Source organism: Berghia stephanieae, chromosome 2 (genome assembly GCF_034508935.2).
Source record: "Berghia stephanieae isolate SIO BIC M18660-M18661 chromosome 2, UCSD_Bste_1.3, whole genome shotgun sequence".
Taxonomy (NCBI): Eukaryota; Metazoa; Mollusca; class Gastropoda; order Nudibranchia; family Aeolidiidae; genus Berghia; species Berghia stephanieae.
Window position 1 is genome coordinate 109,737,936 of NC_088361.1, and position 19,645 is coordinate 109,757,580.

The 19,645-nt window shown below is 38.7% G+C and overlaps 1 protein-coding gene across 1 annotated transcript in view; it reads right to left on the reverse strand.

Annotated features, from left to right (window-relative positions):
* The window catches only part of LOC144966223 (hexokinase-4-like), a 75,653-nt gene extending 57,324 nt beyond the window's left edge, over positions 1 to 18,329 (reverse strand). The window contains exon 1 of the mRNA XM_078902401.1: positions 17,804 to 18,329. Within this exon, the coding sequence (XP_078758527.1) occupies positions 17,804 to 17,890 (87 nt within the window). The 5' untranslated portion in view covers positions 17,891 to 18,329. The remainder of the gene's footprint in view (positions 1 to 17,803) is intronic.
* Between the last annotated feature and the right edge of the window lie 1,316 nt (positions 18,330 to 19,645).

The following is a 19,645-nucleotide window of genomic DNA, read 5'->3' on the forward strand; positions in this document are numbered from 1 at the left end:
TTTAATTCAATACTGGAACATTCCCAAAGTCATTACATCAATGGTACCAGCACAAGTAAGGCAATAAATAAGAAAAAGTTCGTTTGCCAAAATCTCTATTTAGTTTTCACTGGTTAATAAGGTGGGCTCATTTGAATTAGCCCGACCTAGTACTAGAGAGGCCAGACAGCAAAAATCGGAGTTAGTTCACCGTCAGGCGACGAGACGATGAGATGACGATGTGGGCGGAGTGGAGTGGTTGGGGGGGGGGGGGGGTGATAAAAAAGAACAGGAGCGTATCCTGGTTTATGCATTAAGGGATGCATGGTGATTCGCAATCTATCAAAAATACACACAAATTGATTTCAGTACGAAGTATAAAGTTTAAGTAGTAACTTTTGAAATTATCTAATTTAAATTTGATTATTTCAGACCTGGTAATACAGCATATAACTTGAAAAAACAGGCTGGTATTTGCCCACCCTGCCCATTATTACCAGCCGTCCCTGACAGCTGACAACATAATACAAAAACAACGTAGTCGTTAGTAGGTCAAGGACGAACCGTCACCCCCACAAGAATCATTACTGCAAACAGTGTGGTGTGTCGAGGTGCAGCGACCTAAATAAATAACTAATCCTTTTACTGTGAAACTAAATAGTTTTGTTCAAAACAACGAATCAATTCATCTTAATATTTCTTTACTATCGAGAGAGATCGCTCAGTAAACAAGAAGAAAAAACAAAAGAAAACAAAACAAACAAACAAACAAAATTGAGAAATTATATAGATAGTTCGAAGATGACGTCACTCGGGTCTTTGTTATTGTTTTTTGCCATCCGCGTTTATGAGTAATGCTCACTGAACTGTATTAACCTGACTATAAACGTTCATGGATACACACAGTTTTGTGTGTTGGTCTGTTATACTTCCGGATGGCAATGTTATGATCTTCTTAGACAAGCGCATACTATCTATACTGCAATATCGACTAAACGTGCTCAACGCGCGTTTTAAGAGTCCCAAGCCAAAAGCAACACTTAACATGAAGAACGAGACGTGACGCCTGTTCGGCGAAATTACAACTGTTTCCGTTGTTAACGGCCAGGTACTCATTTTGCACCACACTACGGTGGTCGAGAAAGTGAGTAAAGTGCCTTTTCCAAGGACTCAACTATGCGCCCCTCAAAACGGGACTCGAACCCAGAACTTTCCGATCCGAATGATGTGAAGATGACATAGTCGCACAAGAAGGCAAAGAACGTATCTCAGCCAGATTATTTTCAATGCGATTTTCTTCAAATAAATGAATCCAGCTGAAAGTCTTGTAATTTTCTTAAATACTCTTCAACAGTCGTAACGTCACTTCCTTCCTAATGACGCATGGTAACTTAGTAACACTGGCTCTAAACTATCGGAACAATGGCCGACGCCGTATGAAATATTTCTCCGGCGAGCATAAAAGTGTAGAAAAAAAAAACCCATAAATGTGATCATGTTTTGACTTTTACACATTCTGATCACAAGGCAAATGAAAAGTTCTCGCCAGCATGAAGAATAAAAAGTCAGGATTTTCTTTGTTTAGAACCAAAATGGCCGCCGTTGCCTGGCGGCGTGACATCAGACTACTGAATCCAATTGAAATTTCATAGGCCCTTTCTTGATCCAAGATATAAAATGTCATCAAGTTAGGGGCCATCTCTAGTCAAAACTAAAGACAACCGATCTTTAAAGGGGAGCAAAAACTGCGATACGACTCGGGGGTTGTTTTTTTTTTCGATGAAGCTCTCTTCGAGATAATGGTAACATGTGACATCAGAGTGAGAATAGATAGTATGCGCTTGGCTAAGAAGCTCATAACATTGCCATACGGAAGTATAATGGACCAACACACAAAACTGTGTGTATCCATGAACGTTTATAGTCAGGATAATACAGTTCAGTGAGCATTACTCATAAACGCGGATGGCAAAAAACAATAACAAAGACCTGAGTGACGTCATCTTCGAACTATCTATAGATCCGAACCCCGTGTGCAAAGGTTTTATCCAAGTTATGGAACAAAAACAACTTCAGCGGTTAAAATGTATAGATAGTTCGAAGATGACGTAACTCAGGCCTTTGTTATTGTTTTTGCCATCCGCGATTGTGAGTTGTTCTCACTCAACTGTATTAACCAGACTATAAAAGTTCATGGTTACACAGAGTTTGTGTGTTGGTCCGTTATACTTCCGGATGGCAATGTTATGAGCTTCTTAGCCAAGCGCATACTATCTATAGATAGTTCGAAGATGACGTCACTCAGGTCTTTGTTATTGTTTTTTGCCATCCGCGTTTATGAGTACTGCTCACTGAACTGTATTAACTGACTATAAACGCTCATGGATACACAGCGTTTTGTGTGTTGGTCCGTTATACTTCCGGGTGGCAATGTTATGAGCTTCTTAGCCAAGCGCATACTATCTATAGTGTAATCGATGGGCAGGGGCGGGGAGGAGTGGTGTGCAGGGACGGCCGGCAAGCGGGGGAAAAAAACTAGGCTAAAGTGATAACAAAAACAAAATATAGATAGTATGCGCTTGGCTTAGAAGCTCACAACATTACCATCCGGAAATATAACGAACCAACACATAAAAATGTAACCTTGAACGTATATGATATAGATAGAATGCGCTTGGCCAAGAAGTTCACAACATTGCCATCCGGAAGTATAACGGACCAACACACAAACTCTGTAACCATGAACTTTTATAGTCTGGTTAATACAGTTTAGTGAGAACAACTCACAAACGCGGATGGCAAAAACAATAACAAAGGCCTGAGTGACATCATCTGCATTATGCATTTTGGACTCCCCCATTTTTGGGTCACTTGGTCCTCCAGGATGGGTGGGGGTTGTCGAAGGGTTGACACCCCTTCCGTTTTGTTTTGTTTTGTTTTGTTTTTAAGGGGTTTTTACGGCGCTTGCAACACATTTGCGGCTATGTGGTCTTGTGGTATGACACTCGCTTTCGGATCGGAAGGTCCTGGGTTCGAGCATCGCTCGGCGCATAGTTGAGTCCTTAGAAAAGACTCTTTACTCACATTCTCTCATCATACTCAGGTGTAAAATGAGTACCTGGTCGTCAACAGCGTTGTCTCTGTCCGAATAAAAATTGTAATATCGCCTAACAGGCGTCATGTCTCGTTCTACTTGTTACATGTTGCTGTTGGTCAGAGACCCTTTGTAAAGCGCTTTGAGCACACTTAGTGGATATTGCACTATATAAAAGCTCTAGTTTTTTGGGGTTTTTTTTTTAGGTTATATCAGCGCCAGTAAAAAGGAAGAAAATGCACGGACAAAACGCTTACTATTTTAATTTCTCAATTTAGCAGGGAAAAAAATTTACACCAACCCCAAAATCGATCAATGGGCATGATCTATATTAACTTTCCATGTGCTCGAGGCCATTGGTCACATTGCACAATGTGCTCAAAGTGACCCACATAGTGAAAAGTGCTCACAGCTTTCGAAATATCTAACATCACGATTGGTCATTTTGTTCAGTTTGACACATGTGTATGTTTACAACTTTCATAAACAAAGCAACATGTTTACATTTGTTCAGAAGCATCCAATCGTTGGACAGCAACAAATCACGTGATTGATGACTCGGTTGGACAAAAACATGAATATAGATCGCTCTCATTAAACGACCCTTAATTTGTCAACAACAGCAACCCAAAACAAAAAAAAACTAGTCTCAAACCAAAACCTGAAAATTCCATGGTCTCAGGTTTGTAAATTGTTGACAAGTCCGGAAATTTTCTTAACATATCGACCGATGTTGTTTGAAGGAAAATTCTTCAAATATCGATCGATTGAAATGACCTTCACCTTGGCAAAAGCGCTCAACCCTTGGACCTTGCAAGGTCCTGACTAAAGCCCCAGGTTTGAGAGTTGTTTTTTGTTTTTTGTTTTGTTTTTTTTTACCAAGAGGTGAGTCATTTAAAATAGATTGGATATTTGAAGGACGAGTTTTCTGGTCAAAATGTTTAAACACGTGATTTTCTAGAGTACGGTATTGAACTGGTTAAACGCCCCGTCTACACATTATGGTATCCAAGTGGCCCGATCACAGAATCTTCCAAACATGCTAAAAAAGACAACTTTTTTTTTTTTTTAAAGCAAAAAAAAAAAAAATAACAACAAAAAACAAGTTAATGCCGCACACTGAAAAAAAAGAACAAAAAAACAAGTCAAAAAATAAAAATTTGGCCAGAAAACTCGTCTTTCGAATAAATCGACGCCAAGTTGACGGTTATTTAATGCGATCGATATTTGAGATTTGAAGGACGAGTTTTCTGGTCAAATATTTTTCAAAAAAAACTGGTGTTTTTCCAGGGTACGGCAGTTAACTGGTAAAAAAAGTATAAAACAGCTTCATCAAGAAAGAATCAACACTACGTAACAACAATGGTAATGGTAATGGTTCGGAATCAATAATACACCAGTTTCAAATGTGTTTTATAAATGGTATTTTATTACTATTACTATTATTATTATTATTATTATTATTATTATTATTATTATTATTATTATTATCATAATATTATTATTATTATTATTATTATTATTATTATTATTATTATTATTATTATTATTATTATTATTACTATTATTATTACTATTATTACTATAATTATTATTATTATTATTATTATCATTATTATGATTATTATTATTATTATTATTATTATTATTATTATTATTATTATTATTATTATTATTATTATTATTATCATTATTATTATGATTACTTTGATTTGTTTGCTTATTCTGGGTTGTTGTTGGGGTTTTTACTTTTGTTTTTGTTTTGTTTTTTATTTGTTTGTTTTTTTTTTTTGTTTCTGTTTTTTTTTCTGTTGGGAGTTCGTTTTGTTTGTTTTTTGTTTTTTGTTTTTGTTTTGTTTTTATCTATTTGTTGGAGGTTTGTTGTTGTTTTTTTTTTTTGTCTTTGTCTTTCTGTTGTTGTTGTTTTTTGTTTTTTTTTTGGTTAGTTTTTTTTTCTTTCTTGTTTTGTTTTGACTTTTTTGTATTTTTTGTTTTTGTTTTTTGGTCTTGTTTTGGTTTTAGTTTTGTTTTTGTTTGTTTTTGTTGTTTCGTTTGTTTTTATTTTGTTTTTGTTTTTATGTTTGGGGGGGGGGGGGTTGACTGAAAATATATAATTTTATGCGAAACGTTGTATGCAACGAATTGTATCCTCTATAGAAGCTGTAATAGTCATATATTTTGTACAAAATCCATTAATATATTTTTTTAAATATGATCAGCAGCACAGCATAAGATCACAACACGGCACTAGTCACAACAGTTCCAAAATCCACAGAAAACAACGTGTGCACAATATAATATAATATAATATCTACATCGGTGAGAGAAAGGGAAAGAATAAATCGAACCGTTTGTTGTACGTTAATAATTAATTATGAGTGAAAGTGAAAGCCAATCAAGCCCCCACCCAAGGCCCACCGAGGTCCAGTGTCGCTGCTGTTGCTCCACCACCGAGTGCCGAGAGGATTAACACGCACAGGTCGTAGGTAGTAGGTCCAGTGGTTTGTTTCTCTTGGCGATCGATGATGACGGGTAGACTTTGGGATTATCCCATGCAGGTCCACAAGTCAATCTAAGCCACAGACTAGGAGGAGCAGACCACACAACAGCCACGTTTTAGTGACAAAGACATTCATAATAATATAGAGATTAAATCGCATAGCGTCCCTGGTTGCATAAAAAAGAAAATGGCGGCGCTCGACCTCTCATTAGCCACTTTTGATGACGTTTTCCTACCTGTTGTCGTCTCTAGTCTTGTATTCTCTATGATCTAACCCAAAAAAGTACAAGTGTGTGTGTGTGTGTGTGTGTGTGTGTGTGTGTGTGCGTGTGTAGGGGAGGGGGGGGGGGCAGTGCTTGCCCTAAGCCAAAAAAGAAGAAAAAAAAAAAGGTGTGGGGTGGGGGGGGGGGGTTGCTTGACCGAGTCCGTCCGGTTGTGTGGTCAGACTGACACTGTTAAAAATACATAGGTAGGTGCATGTGTGTGTGTGTGTGTGTGTGTGTGTGTGTGTGTGTGTGTGTGTGATTACGGCGGGTTAGTTTGCCCGAATGAACGAACAATTAAGTTGGATAGGTTTTCGAAAATTGCAGATACAGTAATTAGCGCCAAGGGAGAAAGACAGACGGTAGATAAACAACACACATTATGTATGAAAAACGTATCAAATTTAATTAGAGTTCAGAGCCTACAACACCTATTGATCACCAGCGCCTAATCAAAACAAAACAAAACAAAAACAAAAAAAAAACAAACAAAAAAAAAAAAAAAAAAAAAAAAAAAACCCAAAAAAAAAAAAAAAAAAAATTTTTTAAATTAATAATACTAATACTAATAATAATAATAATAATAATAATAATAATAATAATAATAATAATAATAATATAATAATAATAATAATAATAATAATAATAATAATAATAATAATAATAATAATAATAATAATAATAATAAATAAATTAATTAATTAATTAATTAATTAATTAATAAACCTGAGCTTATAATATATAGGGCAATATACACTAAACGTGCTCAAGGAGCTTTACATGTTGGCCCTTAGCCAACAGCAACACTTAACATATAAGACGAGAGACACGACACCAGTTGGCACGATATTGCAATTTTTCGGACAGACAATGCTGTTAATGGCCAGGTACTCATTTCGCACCAGAGTACGATGAGAGAATGTCAATAAATAGCCTTTTTTCAAGGAATCCACTATGCGTCGCCCAGACCAGAACATTTCACTCTATCAGATGATAAAGATAAAGTTTTAAGACTAAAACGAAATTGTAAGGTAGGACCATTCGGCTATGGGGTCGAACTTTGCGGCTATGGGGTCGACTATACGGCTATGGAGTCGACTATGCGGCTATGGGGTCGACTATACGGCTATGGGGTCGACTATGCGGCTATTGTGTCGACTATACGGCAATGGAGTCGACTATACGGCTATGGAGTCGACTATGCGGCTATGGGGTCGACTATACGGCTATGGGGTCGACTATACGGCTATGGGGTCGACTATACGGCTATGGAGTCGACTATACGGCTATGGAGTCGACTATACGGCTATGGAGTCGACTATACGGCTATGGGGTCGACTATACAGGTATGGGGTCGCCTATGCGGCTATGGGGTCGACTATACGGCTATGGAGTCGACTATGCGGCTATGGGGTCGACTATGCGGCTATGGAGTCGACTATGCGGCTATGGGGTCGACTATGCGGCTATGGAGTCGACTATGCGGCTATGGGGTCGATTATACGGCTATGGAGTCGACTATACGGCTATGGAGTCGACTATGCGGCTATGGGGTCGACTATACGGCTATGGAGTCGACTATACGGCTATGGAGTCGACTATACGGCTATGGAGTCGACTATGCGGCTATGGGGTCGACTATACGGCTATGGGGTCGACTATACGGCTATGGAGTCGACTATACGGCTATGGAGTCGACTATACGGCTATGGAGTCGACTATACGGCTATGGAGTCGACTATACGGCTATGGGGTCGACTATACGGCTATGGAGTCGACTATACGGCTATGGAGTCGACTATGCGGCTATGGGGTCGACTATACGGCTATGGAGTCGACTATGCGGCTATGGGGTCGACTATACGGCTATGGGGTCGACTATACAGCTATGGGGTCGACTATGCGGCTATGGGGTCGACTATGCGGCTATGGGGACGACTATGCGGCTACTGGGTCGACTATGCGGCAATGGGGTCGACTATGCGGCTATGGAGTCGACTATACGGCTATGGGGTCGACTATACGGCTATGGGGTCGACCTTTGCGGCTATGGGGTCGAGTATGCGGCTATGGGCCTTAGTGGTGTACACTCGCCTTCGTACCGGAAGGTCCCGAATCCCGAGTACTGCTCTGAGCAGCGCATAGTTGAGTCCTTTACTCACATTATCTCGCCGTACTCAAGAGTAAAACTGAGTAAATGGCGTGGTGGTGTTGGCTAGGGACTTCTTATAAAGGGCTTTGAGCACGTGCATTGCGCTATATAAATGCTCAAGTTATTGTATTTATTTATCAACTGGAGGAAAACGTGAGCTTTTATAGAGCGCAATATCAAATAAACGTGCTCAAAGCGCTTTACAAACGGTCCCCGGCCAATAGCAACACATAACGTGTAGAAAAAGACACAGTGCCTGTAAGGCGATATTATTACAATTTTCCCCCAACAGAAACAACGTCTTTTAACGGCCAGGTGCTCATTTTACACTTGAGTACGGTGAGATAATGTGAGAACGTTTTCCAAGGACTCGACTATGCGCCGCTCAGCGCGGGGCTCGAACCCAGCATATCCGATCCGAAGGCGAGTGCCATACCACAAAGACTACATTATAGTCGCACAACTCGAGGATGGGTCCAGAAATAGGGGGAAAAAAGAGGCATTATCGAATCCCTGGCTCTGACTGGAGATAAAGCACGGGTCACGTCAAAGGCCAAATTAAGCAGTTTGAATATAAACTCGAGAAAAGATTTTGTCTGTGTGTGTGTATGTGTGTGTGTGTGTGTGTGTGTGTGTGTGTGTGTGAATGTGAGAGAGAGAGAGAGAGAGAGAGAGAGAGAGGGAGGGAGGGAGAGACTTCTAAAAATGCGAACAGAGCGCAAAGAACAAAATAATGACGCTGGAAAACGCATTGCAATCAAATAATAGAATAACAGAACTAAAACAAGCACATACATATATACATACATACAAACAAACAACAACAACAATACATACCATACATACATACATAAACATACATACATACATACATACATTACACATACATACATACATACATACATACATACATACATACATACATACATACATACATACACATAATACATACATACTACATACATACACTACATACATACATACATACATACATCTACATACATACATACATACATACAACATACATACATACATACCAACACAACATACATACATACATACATACATACATACATACATACATACATACATACATACATACATACATACATACACACATACACACATACATACACACACAAAAACACTATTTACAACATTAAAATCATTTTTTTTTTCAACAAGCCAATTAACTACACATTAACTACACACTACGTAACACTACAGTTCACACCCTACATAGAAAATCCCAATAAATAGGAAATCAATAGGAATATTCAGAGACGTGACAAAATAATTCAATCGTCGATCGAAGAGGAAGGAAGGAACCCCGGGGCTGTGCTTAGGTAAGTCAATAGATAGTATGCGCTTGGATAAGAAGCTCATAACATTGCCATCCGGAAGTATAACGGACCAACACACAAAACTGTGTGTAACCATGAACGTTTATAGTCAGGTTAATACAGTTTAGCGAGAATTACTCATAAACGCGGATGGCAAAAAAAAAAATAACAAAGACATGAGTGACGTCATCTTCGAACTATCTATTGGGGACCCGAAAATCTGCTGGTATTAACCCTCAAAGGGCGACAATGGACATCCTTACCTTCAAACCATGAGCCCCTGTCATACATCTCCTTCGTCTTCTTCAATTATAATGGGGGTCCCGTTAGCTCAGTTGATAGAGCAATCGCTTCACACGCAAAGGGACCAAGATCGATCCCGGGTGAAGTCGAGATATTTTTGTCTCCTAAAAATTATGAATTTTTAGATTTTCAAAAATCCTAGTTATATTTGAATACTTTAAAATTCGTAGTTTTAAGGAAATAGAAATCGATATAGCTAACTTTATGGACCAACAATTTATTATTTTTTTTTGCCTCACAAGGATCAAAATTATAACATTTCAAAATCCTTTAAATTTTGCACTCGGTCTGGAATCAACGTTCATTTTCAATAAGTTTCAACGAAGTTAGAGATGCTCATGAGCTTTTAAAATTGGAGCCAAAATGTCGGAATTATACGATTTTTTCGTAGTAGATAGTAGGCATGTGCGGCTATGTGGTCTAGTGGTATGACACTCGCTTTCGGATCGGACGGTCCAGGGTTCGAGCCTCGCGCTCGGTGCATAGTTGAGTCCTTGGAAAAGGCTCTTTACTCACATTCTCTCACAGTACTCAGGTGTAAAATGAGCACCTGGCCGTTAACAGCGGTGTCTTTGTTCGAAAAATTGTATATCGCCTAACAGGCGTCATGTCCGTCTACATGTTAAATGTTGCTGTTGACCAGGGACCCCTTGTAAAGCGCTTTGAGCACATTTAGTGTTTATGGCGCTCAATTTATGTCTGTTTTAAGTGGAATTGAAGGACATTTTTTTTCTGACCAGAATGTTTACAAATTGAGCTTTATATAGCGTAATATCCACGAAATGTGCTCAAAGCACTTTACAATGGGTCCCTGGTCAACAGCAACATTTAACATGTAGGATGGGACATGGAACCTGTTATTACAATTTTTCGGACAAAGACACCGCTGTTAACGGTCAGGTAATCATTTTACACCAGAGTACGGTGAGAGAATGTGAGTAAAGAGCCATGGGTGCCAGCAGGAAGAAATGCTGAAACCTGAAACTAAAATCTCGACACTTTGCCAAACCTGAAAATGTTCCTACTGAAAATGCGGCCTAAACTTTACTCTTATTTCATCACCGTTTTTATACCATTATTTAATGATTGCACAGCAAAATATTGACACAATGAGGAAATTAATTTGATTTTAAAACCAACTTATAATACATATTGAAATACTCACAGTGCAGTTGTCTCTCTCTAGGGGAGCCAAAGAACAGAGAGAGACAGAGAGTACCAGAGGTACTCCCTCAACATTTTCAAATTTTTACCGATGCTAGTAGGTTACTTTACTCAAAACACTGAAACCGGAGGTATTTGACTTCGAGATATCGCGAAACCGGAATTCCGGCATGAACCGGAAAACTGGCACCCATGTAAAGAGCCTTTTCCAAGGACTCAACTATGCGCCGAGCGGGAGGCTTGAACCTAGGACACAGGAAGATCCGAAAGCGAGTGTCATACCACTAGACCACATAGCCGCACACACACACACACACACACAAAAACGTGTTTTACAGAGAACTATCTACATACGGCATAGACTCTGACATGACACAGTAACTGTATAAAACTGGCAACCCCTTCAACCCAGCGGTCTCTTTCTTAACATCTTGGAATGCACACGCCCGATTTACGGCGACCTCGAGGTGACGGTGACCTAATGCCTAATGCCAGACGGATTGCGAAGGGGAAAGAGCGGAGTGTGTGTGTGTGTGTGTGTGTGTGTGTGTGTGTGTGTGTGTGTGGGGGGGGGGGGGGGGGGGGGGGGGGGGGCGACCAGAAGACCGATAAACTCCACTAGTGACTCAAGTGACAACAAATACTTGTCCAGAATTTGGTGGTCAGTCTTTTAATTATTATTTTTTTTTTTTTTACCTTTTGGCTCCAACAAGGATTGTCATTCTTCGGGAATCAAAACTATGTCATGCAGTGATTGATTGATTACTCAGTAGCCAACACCAATACTCTTCAACAGTCGTAACGTCAATTCCTTCCTTATGACGCATGGTAACACTGGCTCTAAACTATCGGAACAATGGCGGACGCCCGTATGAAGTAAATATTTCTCCGGCGAGCATAAAAGCGTATCCAGATGAAAAAAAAAAAACACATAAATTTGATCATGTTTTGACTTTTAGACATTCTGATCATAAGGCATATGAAAAGTTCTAGCCAGCATGAAGAATATAAAGTAATTTTTTTTGTTTGTTTAGAACCAAGATGGCCGCCGTTGCCGGGCGGCGTGACATCAGACTACTGAATCCAATTTCTAGAACACTATCGCAAACGAAACGACGCACACCAGGAAAGGTGGTTTTCAATTTTCAACATTCGTCCCTTGAGTTTTACAGGGGGGGGGGGGGGGGGGGGGGGTTGTCAAATGTATTTCGAATCTCAGAAACAGGGAAAAGAGTTGACACTGACACTGAAGATTAGGGTGTCCTACTTGTTCATGAGTGTGAGAATCTGTAAAACCGTTTAGGTACGTTTATTAACATTGTTTTATGAGTATTTAAAAAAAATGTATTATTGATTTATGGTTCTCTCTCTCTCTCTCTCTCTCTCTCTCTCTCTCTCTCTCTCTCTCTCTCTCTCTCTCTCTCTCTCTCTCTCTCTCTCTCTCTTTCTCCCTACCCCTCCCTCTGTGTATAAGTGTGTGTGTGTGGGGGGGGGGGGGGGGTGTTTGGTGTTGTTCTTTTTCTTTTTTTTTTTATTGTACAATTTTGTGATCTTTGTTGTTTTCTCAATTAATTTTATCATATTTAATTGTTTTGTTAGCTTTTTTTTGTTCTCTCTCTTCTTTCTGGAGAGGGTAATGAGAAAGGGTAGCTGGAAGCTGGAGGAGGCTGAGAGGTAAGGACTGACCCCTAAAAATTACATGTTGATATTTTTAACCCTATACTTGTGGAGTTAGAATTTATTCACAACAAACGAACACCAAGTCTTATTATTGACACCAACAACGGCCAGGTACTCATTTTACACCTGAGTATGGTGAGACAATGTGAGTAAAGAGGCTTTTCCAAGGACTCAACTATGCGCTGAGCGAGGCTCGAACCCAGATCTTCCGATCCGAAAGCGAGTGTCATACCACAAGACCACCTATCTCTCTTTGTCATGACAATTCAGTCCGTACAGATATTGCCTGACACACAAAGACTCTAGAGATACAAAGGTTGCCAAAACTTCATTCTTCTAATCCACTAATCCTAAAGTACTTTCACTCAAACCTAACACTGACTATATCAGTATTTGGCTCTTGTTACGTTTACTCCATCATTTCTGAGACAAATTATAGGGACTATTGTTAAAGTTACTGATTTTTTGTTTCCTCTATTTTACAATGGTAGTTGAATAAAACTGTGTAGGGGACTTACTAATTTTAATTTAACTTAATTCAATTTAATTTGTGCGGCTATGTGGTCTTGTGGTATGACACTCGCTTTCGGATCTGAAGGTCCTGTGTTTGAGCCTCCTCAGGCATATTGGTCCTTGGAAAAGGCTCTTTACTCACATTCTCTCATCTACTCAGGTGTAAAATGAGTACCTGGCCATTTAAGCGTTGTCTCTGTCCAAAAAAAAATTTGTAATATTGCCTGACAGGCATCATGTCCCGTCCTACTGTTAAGTGTTGCTGTTGGCCAGGGACCCGTTGTAAAGCACTTTGAGCATGTTTAGTGGATATTGTGCTATATAAAAGCTTCCTTACTCTTCCATTCTTGCTGCACAAATCAAATTTGTCCACTAGTCTATATTATACTTAGGGGGTCAGATCATTCATAATGTGATAACAAAGCAAAAAATAGTTAAAAGATACTTTGCATGCAAGACATGAAAAAATTCAAACCGGTTTTGAAAACATTTTAGATAGTTTAAAAGGTGGGCTCGGGCATATTTTGCACTTTTGAAATTTCATTTTAAATTCTATATTTTCATTGAAAATAAAATACAGAAAATGTGAGTTCCTAATTTTGGTGACGACAAAGTCAAAGCGGTTCACAAATGACTCCACAGCTCTTAGTGGGTTGCGGAAATCGACAGGAGGGTACAGTGCAGTGCTCGAGCATAACGCACTATCACTATGGGGACATCATTGAAACACTATGGTAAAGTGAATTCAGCACATTATATATAGAGTAGATAGAAAGAGCTACATAAATGTGGTGAAATTATTCCTTCAGAGGTGCAATGCCCATAGATAGATAGATAGATAGATAGATAGATAGATAGATAGATAGATAGATAGATAGATAGATAGATAGCGAGAGAGAGAGAGAGAACTAATGATCAAATTTCATTTACAACATATACCATCTAATTATAAATATAAAAAAGGAAGAACATCAATGTTATAATATGATGTCACGAGCACCCAATCCTATAATCAACATTACTGATCCAGTACAGAATAAAATAAAATATGTATGTTGATAAGTGTTCCATTCTGAATGTGTGGGTGCCCTGACATCACAATACAATGCAACAAACAACAAACTGATATCTTTGTGTAGTCATGAATAAGTATGTCTGGCTATGTGGTCTAGTGGTATGACACTCGCTTTCGGATCGGAAGGTCCTGGGTTCGAGCCTCGCGCTCGGCGCATAGTTGAGTCCTTGGAAAAGGCTCTTTACTCACATTCTCTCACTGTACTCAGGTGCAAAATGAGTACCTGGTCGTTAACAGCGTTGTCTTTGTCCGAAAAATTGTAATATCGCCTAACAGGCGGCATGTCCCGTCCTTCATGTTAAATCTTGCTGTTGGCCAGGGGCCCCTTGTAAAGCGCTTTGAGCACATTTTGTGGATATTGCGCTATATAAAGCTCAATTTAAACACCATCAGAGTGTTGGCTAGACAATAACAAACAAATGTGTTTGTATATTGTGTACGTGAGGAGTCCATGTGGTCCCATCTCTTTTTGTCTTTTCAGATCAGCAAAGACTTTGATTAAAGGGAGAAGTAAAGACCGATAATAAACCTTCAGTCTTTGGATAATGAGGAGTTGATGACTCGCATTTGCTTAATTGTTTAAAGTTTTAGTAACAGTAAAAAGGCTAAACTTTGTGAGGATAGTTATTTGATTATTGGAACCCCTCACTCCTGAGTCCCCCTCAGTAAAGACATGAAAAGAAACAACCAAATAAAAATGAACATAAGTACCTAAGTCTATTGTGGAATCCCTAATCCATTTATGACTATATACAGTAGAATTACTTTAAACCGAAATTTTGGGGACCTTCTAAACCATTTCGGTTTAAAGACATTTTGGTTTAAAGCAAGTTCCCGTTTTGCGATGTTTTTCAAGGGTAGTAACGATTTAAGAAATTTGCTCATTTAATCGTATCATGGGTTTCCCGTTAAATGTAGTGGTTGAATAAATGCCGTCTTCGTAACCATTTTAAAAATCATAATTTTTTTATTTTTTTTATGTTAGTATTATTTTTTTTTGGGGGGTGTGTTTTTAAAATATTTTTGGGAGTTTTCGTTTTCAATTCAAAATTGTTGAAAGAGTTGAGGTCGGGATGCCGTGTTTTTTACATATCTCCGTCTTGATCAACTTTTTTTCATCGACTTCACATAGTATTTTAATTTTAAAATCCAACGTGTAAGCACAGTGCTTTCTTTTAGACATCTTTTAGTAAAATGTAAAGCTAAAATAAGATCGAAAGTTCTTGTGCGATAATTGATCATGAATGACGCGCAGCTACTCAGAGGTGAAGTGAAATGGAAATGAAAAGGCGTGTCAATGCTTAGCTGTCTACTACACACCTCTCTTTTGTTGAAAAGCCATTAGGTTCAAAGGCCTAATTACATAGAACCCCCCCCCCCTCTCTCACACACATTCAATCAAAGTGGAAATGAAATGGCATGTCAATGGTAAGTTGTCTATCCCCCCCCCCCTCCTTATTGTCGTGTTGAAAATCCAGTCAGTTCCAAAGCATCAACACACATCTACACCCCAACTCCCCCTCTTTCCTCATTTTTCGCCTGCCAGTCACCCGTTGTCTTCCTTTTCCAGTCTGCGATCGTGGTGCTGGCCAAACCCAAGTGCAGTGATTGAAGTGTTTGCCTACCCCCCACCCCTCACCCTCATCTTATACTTACGCTCTTTGTTTTAATGTCGCCGGGCATTATTATGTGGGGCCACCTTCCCGAATTTTTGAAGAAGAATAGAGAGAGAGAGAAAGGGAAGGTGCTCTCAAGTTGTTTCGGTTTAAAGAAAGTCCTTCTTAGAAGTATTTCGGTTCATCGTAAGAATTAGTACAAAGATAATGTAGAAACTAGTACAATTTATTAAATTCTTTGCGGTTTAAGGTATTTTTCGGTTTAGCTTCTTTCGGTTTAAAGTAATTTTACTGTATATATATAGACCGCACCCTTTACTTCAACATTATGTCAAGATGATCTCGATAACCAAAAATGAATCTAAAGTTGTTTTTGTTTTGTTTTTTTTTTGTTTTTTTAACTCGAGCATTTATATAGCATAACAACCGCTAAACGTGCTCAAAGTGTTTTACAAGGGGTCCTGAGCCAACAGCAATGCTTAACATTTAGCACGAAACATGATGCCTGTTAGGCAATATTACAATTTTTATTTCGGACAGAGAAAACATTGTTAAAGGCCGGGTACTCCAGGTATTTTACACCCGAGTACGGTGAGAGAATGTGAGTAAAGAGCCTTTTCCAAGAACTCAACTATGTGCCCCTCAGAACTGGACTCAAACCCTGGACCTTCCGTTCTGAAGGCAAGTGGCATACCACAAGACCACATAGCTGTATGATCACGATGATATTTACTTTTCGATTCCCTCAGAATTTAGATTCTGACTTCTTGAGAAAACAAACGGCACAAGTCTCTTATTACCATCGAACCTATCCTGACATAAAACGGTTTTGAGGTGATCGGTCTCATTTAAGGAAGATTAAACACGGAAAGAGTTCAATGACTTTCTGCACATTGGATCACAAATACGTACTCACATTATGCAAGATATGAATAAACTTGAGATTTAACAACCTAGAAGAAAATATCACCAAAGTATCTACCCTTTACAACATAAAATAACATTATGTTCATCTGTAAACACACTACCAAAAAATCACAAACAATGCTGCACCATCATAGAGGACAACAAAACAAATGAGGTTTTTGACCCAAGACCACCAAAGACTGGATCAGACTGCGGATAATATCATTTCTTGGATAAACAATGAACAATTCATATGACTGGTAATTATTTATGAAAAAATAAACAGCATTTGTCCTAATCACAAAGGCATTGGCAGCAAAGAAGAAGAAGACAGAAGAAGAAGAAGAAGAAGAAGAAGAAGAAGAAGAAGAAGAAGAAGAAGAAGAAGAGGAGAAGAAGAAGAGGAGGAGAAGAAATGAGAGAGAGAGAGAGAGAGAGAGAGAGAGAGAGAGAGAGAGAGAGAGGGAGAGAGAGAGAGAGAGGAGAGGAGAGAGAGAGAGAGAGAGGAGAGAGAGAGAGAGAGAGAGAGAGAGGAGAGAGAGAGAGAGAGAGAGAGAGAGAGAGAGCGTACTTAGAGACCTTTCTTGACCAATAATTGACGCTTTTGTTTTTTAAATAAACTCTATTGGGTTGTTTTAGTTTTTGCGCAAGTACCTAGCACCAACTTCGCTTTGTTATTTAATTTTCTCTTAATATTTTATATATATTTTTTTGTTATTTATTATATTATTTATATCAATTATTGACAATATCAATATAAAGGATGGGGGAATGGGGTTCGGGAAGGGGGGGGGGGTCTTTTTTGTATTATTTTTTTCCCCACGGAACTTTTGCCCTTCACTGCTAGGAACTTGTGGAAAGACTCCCCTCGATTGCAGTATTGATACCGGCCCCAATAGTTCCATTAATTTCTTATTTCTCTTGTCCTTGTATCGCAGCAATTAATCGTACTCAAAATATCAATTCCTTTTTGTTTGGAATACAAATTATTGAATATAATCAGAGACATTTCTAGACACATCTCTAGTCTACGGCCTACGGCAGTTGATAAATAAAAATGGACTGATTTTTGGAAATTACGCGTGTGCGGTGTGTTCTACTGAGTCTACTGTGTTCGCCGACACAGTGATGACATTTATTTATATTTGTTTTAAGTAGCTAAGCTAATCGCTTCCCACGATAAATACACCAAAATAAAAACAATTTTCTACTTACCATTGACTGGTCAACAGGTTCCATGAATACTGGTTTGGTCTTTCTCTTACAAGGACCCGGCTTCTTATTTACTAGAAGCGATGCCATACTGAGACGTTTTAATGGGAACGATTTGATACACTAAATTGAACAAATATCTGATGTGGCAATGGATGGTTGGGTCTATACAAGTAGAAAACGTAAACAAACTTGACGCGGACGTTGTGTGTGGTAGATTTGTGATTTGTGTCAATGCGGCACTGTGACAGTCAAGGTCAGTTCATTCATTAGATCTAGAATCGGCAGGTAATAATTCTCAATGAGGTCCAAAAAGAAAGGTCAATGATCACTGAATTACAATACTGCATGATAATACAGAGATGTCAAGTAAAGAGCCATAACTAGACGTTAGGCTTTATGACTATGAGAAAGTGTATAGCGGCTCTGTTTTTAAAAGCTATAAAATGATGAAACATTGCATAAGCCTGTGCAGTAGCTAAGTAAGATAAAGCACAAAGCCAAACAGGCATCACACCCTTGACCTCATCCCAAGTTGAAAATCTTGACATTGCACTGCGTACCTGGAATGAGTACCAGAGTAGGGGTAATAAACTTAATATCGTAAATTTAAATTTAATCGAGTCCTGTCGCCAACAGAATACCACAAGCGACAATGTTCTGTTTTGTTTTGATATGTTTGTTTGTTCGTCTTTGGTTTTGTTTGGTTGTTTTTATTTTGCTTTGTTTGTTATGATTCTGGGTGTATATACGTGTGCATGAAGTTGGTGGGGTTTGTTTTTGTTTTTTGTTTTTGTGTGTGTTTCTTATTTGTTTGGTTTTTTTTATTTGTTTGTTGTTTTTTGTTTTGTCTTATTGCTTTGTTTTGTTTTTTGTTGTTTTTTTTTTTAGTTTTGTTTTGGGAGGAGAATAGGTGATCTTTTCTTTTCTTTATAGTCTTGGGCACTACATCATGCACAATTTTTCAGATGAATATGTGTAATAGAAATCTGTATATAAATTAAGATACGCCCTAATTATTTTTTTAAATTTTGTTGAATTCGACGTATACATAGAATAATAGGACCTTATTGTCCAAGGAAATGGAAATTCATTTTGGTTCACATTGGTGCCAATTAATGATAGTAATAGTCGGCAAATAACGTACACACCCCACACTCACGTAGGCTACATACACACGCACACACAACCACTCACACGCACAATTGACTCTTGAATATAAGTCCTCAATAAAGTAGAAACAAATATTACTTCACAACAGAGAAGCAAACATGAATAGAAAATAACAAAACAAATAATCATCAAGATGATGACGGTGGTGATAATGATGATGTCTATCACGGAGAAAATGTATGATGATGATGATGATGATGATGATGATGATGATGATGATGATGATGATGATAAATAAAAATAAAAAATTAATAAAATTCCCTTTATTCATCCCATAGGGGAAATTCGTCTCTTGGGTCTATTCCAAAGGAAGACTGGAATAACCCAGGCGTCAGCCGCAGTGCAGCGCCGCAAATTGAGCTAGGGCGAGGTGACGTGCTCGAGGCCACACAACGCAGCGGCGAGTAATCGAACTCGGTACCTTTCGGGTACGAAGCAAAGACCGTACCGCTGAGCCATTTGTAAATGGTGGTCATTGTTGACCGGCCTACGTTAAAAGCGTTCAGTTTTCTTAAAATATATGTGCTGTGGTTTACTCTTTTGCACATATTATGGTCAACATGTCATTAAAATTTCAAGTTATTGTCAATGTAGACACCCAGGTATTTTAAGTGTGATACAACGTACCAGTAAGGTCGCGGGTTCGAGCCCCCATCGCCGCCGCGAAATTTT